Raw genomic sequence first — 9,722 nt, 5'->3', positions numbered from 1 at the left:
CGTTTATCGTTTTATTGTGTATAATTTTCGTGTGTGTGTTAAACAAAAAAAATATGGAGCGTCCACCGCAAGAATCAACACCCGAAAAACTAAAAGAAACGCAAGCTCAAGTAGACGAAGTTGTGAATATTATGCGAGTGAATCTCGAAAAAGTGATGGAAAGAGAAGATAATTTAAAACGGATGAATACAATTGCTGAAGATTTGATCGCAGGATCGCAACAATTTGAACAGCAGGCTGGAAAACTGAAGAAAAAGTACTGGTGGAAGAATATCAAAATGTTGATCATTTTGATCATTGTTAGTTTGGTGGTTTTAACGATCATTATCGGTGAGTTGTGATAAGAAAATTGATAAGATTATACATGTGGGCACATTTTTAGTGAGTGTGACGGTGAGTATCGGACGGAGTGGGAGTAAGGAAGAGGGCGCCACTAACGAGACTAGAGCTCTTAAGGACGGGTTGTTAATAAATAACTAAACTATTTGTGAACGTTTCATTTGCATTACACATATATTGTCTAGTTCAGACTTAAATAATTACTAACACAAGCCCTGATATGAGTGTTACCAACCGAAAATCACAACCCCTAAGTATGGTTTGGTTACATATCGTTGTATCTCACTGGACATAGAAAAATAAATCTTTGGCTCCAAACAAGCTAAACAAAAGTATACAATAAATTCCTATCGTAAAAGTGGTACACCCCGTTTATGTGCTTCAGAACTTTGCCTTCAATCAGATGTCTTGCATAATTCACAGCCTCGCCTCTGTCACGTGCCAGCCCCACTGTAATCAACCAATCAACGAACTCGATTCCGGTGAAGACACTCTTATAAACTTTAATACGCCATCTCTTATCAGTCGCAATAGCATTGCGACAGCTTTGCAAATGGTGGGTGATAAACTGGTCGCAAATATGGCGCGTCTCGGGTGACAATTCGTGCCAAGATGGCAGCACCAAACTATTACTTCCATACCAAAGCAATCTCTTCAGTTTTAAAAGCGGCAAAACCACTTCTTTCACCTCCAAACCAAAAATACCGAAAACAATGATACTCTGCCCGAAATTCAAAGTCGCATCGAGAAACGACAATTCGATGTAAATCCCCGAAATTTGCTCCATGACAAGCGTCCAAATCGATATTGCCAACCCCTGAAAAACAAACAAACAAAATCGCATCAAAACCATATAGGGGAAACCCACCACAAACATGGAACACAACAATAGAATCAACAATACAGTGTGTCTCAAAAACTGCGGTTCGTGCAATTCCGGCTCCTCTTCGATAAACTCAAGGTCATCGTCTATAGTTTCCTGATACTGTCTCACAATCCCTTGGCATTGTTCACGCTTCGGTCCTTGACAACCAAAACGTGACGGACAAAGTCCGGTATCTCCATTAACCGGAAACAAATCCTCAATATCGACCGGACTTTCCTCACAACAACCCTCGTTTATCGTCGGTAAACCCCCGCATTTTGTGCTTTTACCCGGACTTATACCGGAATCGGAACTCGTGCCTGGATTCGGACTTTCAATGTTTGTCTCAATTTCGCTACTTGTTGATGGCGAATCGGATATATCCTGGGCTAAATCAAGATAGCGGGTGAAACGACGGTGGTAACGCTGTTGCAAAATCAAGCAGCCGGCGGTAACTGTCAATTGTCAAGATTAATGCAAGTCGATGTGTTACAGTTAATTACCTATGAAACATAAAACTAAGAGTGCTATGGCCACGATTGCTTGATACGTGCCGTAGACGAAATTCGGATTGCGTTTATCAAGTGGGCGGTGATTTTTACCGTCAAATAACAATAAAACAACTGTCAGAATTGCGGGGATTCCCCAACCGACTGTGAAAAAAATTGGTTGTAGTTTTAGGACGTAACAGAGACTTCGACACTGTAAAAACAGTAAAGTGACCGCAAGGATTGTGGTCCATAGGCGGGTACTATAGACACCCATGATAAAAATCGATGGTATATAACCCGACCAGTTATCTTTCTGTGGTAGTGTGTTGTACAAGACGGCACCCAAACAACTGATAAGCTGGAAAAATTATTTAAAAAAAACGGACCGTCATTTTGTAAAATTACCTGCGATATGATCAAGCAAGCGGTGATTTTGTGCGGCAATCTGGCGATTTTTTTCGTAAGAATAAACACTAAAATCACCCAACCGCACGCAATTATGGCAACAATGCTTATATCTAGAGTAAAAGAATCGAGTTGTTTGATATATTCCGAAGGATCTGTTTTAGTGATTGTTATCATTTTTGCCGAAACAAACATCAAGGGGGCGCTGATAAACGTACAAGCTACCATGGCACTAGCAATCTACAATTATTACAAGTTATTTTTAAGTTTGTAATTACAGGAATCTGTAATTACGAGATCAACATCTATGAAATATTGTGTAGCGAAAACAAAGACAGTAGGCGCTGACGGGAACGTCCCGTAGAGAAACCCATAAGTGCTCAAATCAACCGTTTCGCTTTTGTTATACCCGACATGAATAATACTGACCACTTCACGAGTGACTAGAGGTAGGGCAATCCTTTGGAAAAAAAAACAATTGACGGGGTCAAAAGAACGTCCCGACTTACAATTTCACCATAATTAAAATCCCGGGGACTACAAGAGTTGCCCCTCGTAGTTTATGTACTTTACCAACCATTCGCAAACCTAACAAAAATAAAGCACTAGCTGAAAACGCTGATCCTAGAACGTCCAAAACGCCCCCCAAATAACAGGGAATGTGGTGGCGGAAAACCCAATTCCCCAAAATCCCCAAAATGGTCATTAACACAATCGGATTCAGGAAAATACTCTTCGTTACGGAAACAACCATTTTAAACCGGTACATGTTTCGAGACACCAGATCACCATCAAGGAGAAAATCAGTGTTACCACCACCGTTCCGGCGCCCAATTTCCATGAAAACGAACGAGATGGGGTTCAAGATGGCAAGACTGATTGGCGCCATTAGGTACAAGTATGAGGCGTACTCCGGGTGGCTGTTTTTGTACAGTGCTGCCACTGGAATAACAAGTTGGTGGTACTGTTTGTGGCCAAGATGACTTACCGATGGGATAGCCAATGGCGAAGTCGTTGCTTTGGGTGCAAAAAATTGCAAAAATCCCCGCGCGTCCGAAATTAACAGGTCTGCCAACCAGCAGTGTTACCACAATCACCGAGAAAAACACAATACTTTTGGCGATTAGTATCGCCAGTAGAAACAACCAATTCACGGAACTTAGGTCAAGTTGGGCCAGAGACATGAAAATGAGAGATGGGAGCGAAAATGTGCCCACGAAAGTGTTGATTCCTTTCGCTTCCGTTTCCGAAATCATGTTCATACGGCCGGCGGCATAACCGCATAGAATTATGGCGAAACATTCGGTTAATGCGGGGTAGAGATTCTCGATGGTGGCCCCCGAAGTGTCGGGGGCTGCTGTCACGTTCAACATCACTGCAAAGTGAGCACTGACAATACGTGGGTGAAACAAAAATCAATAAATACTTGTTGATGATTGTGTGTGTCGAGTGGTTTTTCACATTTTTATCGGGTTTTATTGGATTTTTGGTGTGGGTTTAGACAATGACAATGACTTTGGAGTCGAGGGCATTGGAACGGGGGCACTTGGCGTTAATTTGAGTGAAAACAGATGGGTTTTGACAGATGACACATGTCAACTGACCAAATTTTTAGCAAAATTTGGCAAATAATTGGCCTTTTCAAGGTCACAACCACCTATTTTACACTATTTTGCGATGTGAATAATAATAGCTAGCACGAATAATGACTTTTTGCAAAGTATTGACTATTTTTGACATTTGACAACTGTCAAGGTTATTACATTCAAGTGCCAGTTTTTGGTAAATCTGGGACAATTACTAACCCAAATGCACTTTTGTGTGTTTAGAAAGTTACTTCTGATGTTAAATACCCGAAACTGGGTTAATTATTAACGTTTTCGTCGATTTTTTGGTTGCTGTATTGCTGGTTGCCTGCCACGTTTCATAAAAAAAAACTTCAAAAATTTTTAATTTACGAACTATTTTGGTCCGAGTATTATTTATCGTCTCAAAACTGATTGAAGTAAAGCTTGGAAAAAATAACCATAATTCTCCACGTTTAAATAAGGGAATTTGGGACATAAAAAAGATAAAAAACAGAGACAGATACGTTTATTTATTGCAATTAGCAAAACGTAAATAAAATAGATAAATATAATCTTAATTTTAGATTTTACTCTACATCTTTTCAAAAATCTTCTATAGTTTCGTTTGAAATTTTCTTTATTTTATTATTCCGTAGAATTGTCTCTCTAGATTTTTCCTGAGATTCCTTTCTAAAGTCGTCTAGAAGTCTGAAATCTGGACTTTTCTTTAGATTATTTTATAAAAATATTTTTAATGGCACCCAAGTTTTGGAATAACGTCAGTTGGGTGTAAAAGTTTTTCAAATCTTCTGAAAATTCGCCAAAATTTCGAAAAAATCGTGTAATGGATACCAAATCTTTTTTAAAACTCGGTATACAAATAACTCTTCAAATATCAAATCGTTTTTATTGTGCCAAAATCCACATTATCACATATCCAATCATTATTCAACAGGAAAAGGAAAGCAAAGCACGAATTAATCATTATTATCCATGTTATTACACTCTAGTTACAATTATAAAAAACGAATATTTGAATAAAACAATACACTTTCCTGTACTAAAATAAAACAAATTCTTATTTACAAAATTGTAGACGCTTAAAACCCTTAATAATTAGTGTTACAAGTTTTACACTTTTTCCTCGATATCAGGTGGATCGGTTTGATTCTCCATAGTGATAGCATCAGCAACACTCATGGCCTCCTTTTCGAGATGATTCAACGATGCTGTTCTTCTTTCTTCTTCCTCTTGAAACTCTTGGTCTTGTTCACTTCGAACGTTTTCAATTTGTATAACTTGGACAGGAACCTCATTATCGCCATCTTGTTTTTCTTCGGCGCCATTTTCGCTACTTGTAACATTCTCAAGTTGTAGGTTTTGGACAGGAATTTCACCCCCACCATCTTGCTTTACTTCTTCTTCTTCTTCTTCTGCGAAAGCAGCGCCATTTTCGGCACTTACAACACTCTCGATTTGTATGTTTTGGACAGGAACCTCACTCTCGCCATCTTGCTTTTCCTCGTCGGCGCCATTTTCGGTCACTTGACCTTCATGTTCAACTATTTTTTCAGTCTCTTCAACTCCCCCTTCCGTACGTTCTATCACAACATTTTGGAGGGGTTCTTCCTGTTCCGGTTCCGGTTCTGGAACCACCTCCTCTTTGTCCCCCTCTTCCGGTTGAGGCATCGTTAGTTTAATCACTTCCAAACCGCCAGGTGGCGGATTCGTCTCTTTGACCGAATGCACTTCGGTTATGATCGGTTTACTTAGTTTAATTTTTTTGAATTTATCAGGTTTAGCACTCGTTATAATAATCGGGCTGTCGCAATTGGCCGTTTCAAGTGAATTTTCCATATAGTGGTCTTCGTCACTGTAGTCAATCATGTTGTCTTCGACATCAATCGGTTCGGTTTTAATTTCGTCAACGTCAAGTAGCGGATCGGTTTGGGAACTTATAACCGGTTTTGGGGGATTAGTATAGTCAGGGTGGTAGTATTTGGGGATTTTGACGTTAGGACGGGAACGGGTGCCTTTACGGAACGAGAAAACGGGTGGTGGAGACTGATTTAAAAAAATAATTAAAACAATTTTTTTATAATGATTATCACTTACCGGTTCTCGTGTTTGTGGTTCCGAAAACTTTCTCTTTCTCAAACGCCTGCCAAATGGTTTTTTAACCGGTTGGTATTGATATTTGTTCTCTTTCGGTTTAGTAACCGCCGGTTTTTTCTCCTCGGCTGCCTCCTCATACAGTGGTTCTAGTAAATCTAAGGGATCTAGTAGGTCATCGTCGTAGTCCTGACTAGTCGATTCGAAACTGTTTTGATTGTAAATCGGGTGTTTTCGGATAGGTGTCGAGTGATGTTTGCCTTGACTGTTCTTTTTTTTCGTTTCTTTGTTTTCCGATTGGGGGTCAGGGGGTGTGGATTTTCCGGCCAAACCTTTGATCTGGCACAAGAAAAAGAATTTAAAATACAGTGGAACGCCCGATTTACAGAATAATACATAATTGATGCAGAATTAAATTCTTTTTTTAACCTTTAGCGTTCGTTATAAGTTATAACCGACTTCCAATGTAAGTTAAAAAAGCCGCAAATGAACTCACTTTAAGTGCCTCGGCTACGGTTAGTAACTCCTCGAGTTTATTCTGAAAAATGTGTACTTCCCCGGCGTACATAAAATCGCACAGGGATTTCAAAATCCAAAAAGGAATGTCCTTCATGAAAAGTACTGGGTGTTGTAAGGGACTAATTCCACTCAAAATCTCCTCAAAATATGGGCTACAAGACGACAGGATCAACTGCAAAATGGTTATAAGTAATTGTAGACGTGTCAAGGTCACACAAACCCTGTGACACTTGAGCGTTTTCCCTTCAGCAGCTAGTGTTACGTCAACGTATTGTTCCTTCGATAAAATGCTAGGAAAGGCCGTTTGCATATTCGAGTGATGACTGTTCCACCTCAGACACATCTCTTCATTAACCGGCGATTGTGGCGGTTCTGGTGGTTTCAAAGCCCTCGGCGCTTGCCTCGTCACTTTTAATTTCGTCGGTGAAAGTGGCTGACTTTTCAGTACTTGACCGGCGATTCTTTCCTGTGCTGCCATCTTTGACAATCTCTCTTGCAAAGGCATTGAATCTAAAAAACGTCACATAATAAAAAAAGACAGTCGGGGGCGCCCCCACGGCTGTGCCTACCGACACTACTACAATCCTCCTCTTTCTCAGTTTTGGTTTTTGTGTAATTGACTCGTCTACGTACACGTAAATTACCGCGATCGTAATCACGTGGTCTACCGAAAAGGTCGTCTTTTAAACGCCGCCAACGACGAATATTTGCCTCCGAAATACCGTAACGGGCTTGTGCCTCCTTGTTACCGTTCGCTTCGGCGAAAATCACAACCGATTTTTTTAAATCAAGATCGTAGGCGTTGTAAAGTTGGCGGCGGTGGCGGCTGTTGCGACGCATGGCGGCGGGGGGGCTGTGCAAAAGGGGTGAGCGAGGGGCGGGCGAACGAGCGGGTCTGCCAGGGGGGGCAAATTTGCACAAAAATTACAGAAACCTGTATTTTTATTCAATAAGGCAATACAAAATGAGAAAAAAATATTTATATCTTCAACCGTATTCCCTGCGTTTTGATAAATATGCGACGGTGCGCAAAAAATTATCAATTTGCGTTCCACCTTATATTTTTGCGGATGCTGCGAAAACGGTTGAAGATACAAAAAAAGTGTAAGGAACAAAGTTGTAGAGAATTAAATTTTCTACAAAAAAGTCCACATTTCTATCTTCAACGGTTTAGGTATAAATTGACTTTCTAATACTTGACCACCGGCAAAATGACGCAAATCTATCGCTTGAGCGTCTTTGAACGACCTTGGGGCCTAAATGGTTGAAGATAAAAATATGGTATCGCGGACTTTTTTGTAGGAAATTTAATTCTCTACAACTTTCTTCCTTACATTTTTCCTGTATCTGTAACCGTATTCGCAGCGTTTTGAAAAATATGGGGCTGAGTGCAAATTGGTAAAAGTTTTTTAATTTTTTTTTAATATAGTTACATTATAGTTTTAATACGTAACAGATGCAGGTCGATGAATAATAAATTGTGAAATAATAACGCCACCGTTGAGTCATTTCGATCAATTCCCTTGAATATTTCATGCCTCCACGCTGTATACAAACAAATTCGAATTTCGCGCCGTGTCACTTGTCACACTTCAGCGGTCCTCAACCGTATGTAAACAAACCCGCAAACCTACCAACGTAATCCTCCCAGGGGCTGTCCCCAGCGTCGTCCCCGAGAGCCCCCTGTCCCTTCTCCTTTAGGGCATACTGACACTTCTTCCACTTATTTTTAACCTCCTGTAGGGTGCGTTTTTCAACGCTAACCCCATTCACCCTCCCCAAGATATCAAGCCAAGCCTTCTGTCTGATCCAGCGATTGGTGGCCCTTTTGGCGTTAAGTCCGTACAAAATCCCGTAATTGGCCCTCACCGAGTCCACAAGGACGTCCACTTCGTCGGTGGAAAAGTTGCTTTTCCGCACTTTCCTCACCGGATTATCACCCATTTTACATCAAAACCAGCACAAAAAGCGGCCTTTTGGCCGTAAAATCCATGAAAATACCACACGAAATAACACGCTGATGGATCAGAGCTAGCGGCGACAAACAATAAAATGGACCAGTGGCACCCAAACTGTCACCCAACGCCGCTTCAACCACCAACACAACCATGAAAAAATTACGCGATAAAGAAGCAAAAAACCATCATGGGTGACTTAATGGGTGGGTAACACCCCCCTGGCAGAACAACCCGCAACATAACCTTACCATACGGTCCGCTTCCGGCCACCATTAACCCGGAATTTTCACCCAGTGCTCACAAACAACCCCAAAAAGCGGTTTATCGTAACGTAACCGACCGGTTTAACCGTTTTGCGTAAAACACGAGACGTGTCCGAGCTCGAGACAAGTATGCAAAGCACCACAATGATTATGTCAGCGGTTCTCAACAATTGCCATTAATAAATAATGTATTTGATCGATCTGTCAACCCTTTCCAATTAATAAATGAATACCTGGATCTTCCTCGAATTTGACATCGAGGAGGTGGGACAACGACCCGAAGTCGTCGCTTTGCCGCCCCCGGGCCAAGGCGACGGAGTGGAGGTCGGGCAAGTGATTATGCGGCATGTTGACCTTGGGAGGCCCATCCACCCCCGTTGAGATACTCCCCTGCAATGATTGGTTGGCTCAATCACCACAACCAATCATCAAGCCCGGTTCGAAAAAATGGGCGTTACTTACCTTGCAATGGAGACTACGTTGAGCACAGCGCCACCTAATACCCCCACATTGGCGTTTCTTGTGCACTGTGTACATGTACCCCTTGTGTATCACTTTCATACCCCCTTTATTCGATTTGATCACTTCGACCTGGTCCTCCATCGTTGTTTGAGGACCGCTCATTGGCCGGGGACCTAAATATAGAACATGTCCGGAGATCAATAAAGTTGCCGTTTTCGTTAAAACGCATTTTTGACGTTTTTGAGGCGCAATTTCGTGATGGAACTCTCACCTGACGATGGTTGGGGTTTTTGCACTTGTGATTTTCGAAATTTGGGCAAAAATACGCACGCAAAATGGAACTACCGGCTTTATGTCGGACCTCAAAACATACTGCGCTATATTTAGATGGCCTTATTAACCTCGAAGGGACCGATGTGAGCGAGGGGACGCTGTTTTGGGCGCAAATATGCGCATTAGGGACGAAGATTCGGTGCGAAAATGACGAAAAAACGGTAATTTTTTCTCAATATGACGGTTTTGCGTCATGAGAGAAATCTCAAAAATTATTGCTTCTACCTGTTTTTGCAATAGATGAGGCACTTTGATATTTAGTGACGCACCTTCAATTAAATTGTAATCAAGGTGGCCTTATAATATGACATTTAGTTTTTTTGTTTTATAAATTTTTATTAAATCTATTAATAAGTTTTTGGCGTTTTTTGAAGAATCGTCCTCGAAGTCTTTTTATTTAATAGGAC

The 9,722-nt window shown here is 41.1% G+C and overlaps 2 protein-coding genes across 7 annotated transcripts; both read right to left on the bottom strand.

Moving 5' to 3' along the window:
• Window positions 1–482: 482 nt before the first annotated feature.
• anchor lies at window positions 483–3,856 on the bottom strand. Of its 2 annotated transcripts, none has more exons than XM_008196662.3 (8): window positions 3,527–3,856; window positions 3,089–3,489; window positions 2,610–3,042; window positions 2,395–2,560; window positions 2,101–2,340; window positions 1,708–2,053; window positions 1,208–1,659; window positions 483–1,156 (listed from the first exon to the last, which is right to left on the bottom strand). In XM_008196662.3, the coding sequence occupies exons 2-8, from the start codon at window positions 3,471–3,473 to the stop codon at window positions 662–664; spliced, it is 2,517 nt and encodes an 838-aa protein (XP_008194884.1). In that variant the 5' UTR covers window positions 3,474–3,489; window positions 3,527–3,856; the 3' UTR covers window positions 483–661. The 2 variants fall into 2 exon arrangements, with proteins under 2 accessions (XP_008194884.1, XP_972562.2); XM_967469.4 differs by having other exon boundaries at window positions 3,089–3,475; window positions 3,527–3,855.
• Window positions 3,857–4,555: 699 nt separating this feature from the next.
• On the bottom strand, window positions 4,556–9,516 carry LOC103313415 (glutamic acid-rich protein). 5 transcript variants are annotated; one of them, XM_008196620.3, is made up of 7 exons: window positions 9,254–9,516; window positions 8,983–9,155; window positions 8,754–8,910; window positions 6,520–6,809; window positions 6,277–6,471; window positions 5,784–6,119; window positions 4,556–5,732 (listed from the first exon to the last, which is right to left on the bottom strand). In XM_008196620.3, the coding sequence occupies exons 2-7, from the start codon at window positions 9,142–9,144 to the stop codon at window positions 4,800–4,802; spliced, it is 2,073 nt and encodes a 690-aa protein (XP_008194842.1). In that variant the 5' UTR covers window positions 9,145–9,155; window positions 9,254–9,516; the 3' UTR covers window positions 4,556–4,799. The 5 variants fall into 5 exon arrangements, with proteins under 5 accessions (XP_008194842.1, XP_008194851.1, XP_008194863.1 ...); XM_008196629.3 differs by lacking the exons at window positions 8,754–8,910; window positions 8,983–9,155; window positions 9,254–9,516 and adding exons at window positions 6,869–7,152; window positions 8,506–8,689; XM_008196641.3 differs by lacking the exons at window positions 8,754–8,910; window positions 8,983–9,155; window positions 9,254–9,516 and adding an exon at window positions 8,506–8,689.
• Between the last annotated feature and the right edge of the window lie 206 nt (window positions 9,517–9,722).

Source organism: Tribolium castaneum, chromosome 8, assembly GCF_031307605.1.
Source record: "Tribolium castaneum strain GA2 chromosome 8, icTriCast1.1, whole genome shotgun sequence".
Taxonomy (NCBI): Eukaryota; Metazoa; Arthropoda; class Insecta; order Coleoptera; family Tenebrionidae; genus Tribolium; species Tribolium castaneum.
This window is presented reverse-complemented; position numbering and strand designations above follow the sequence as displayed.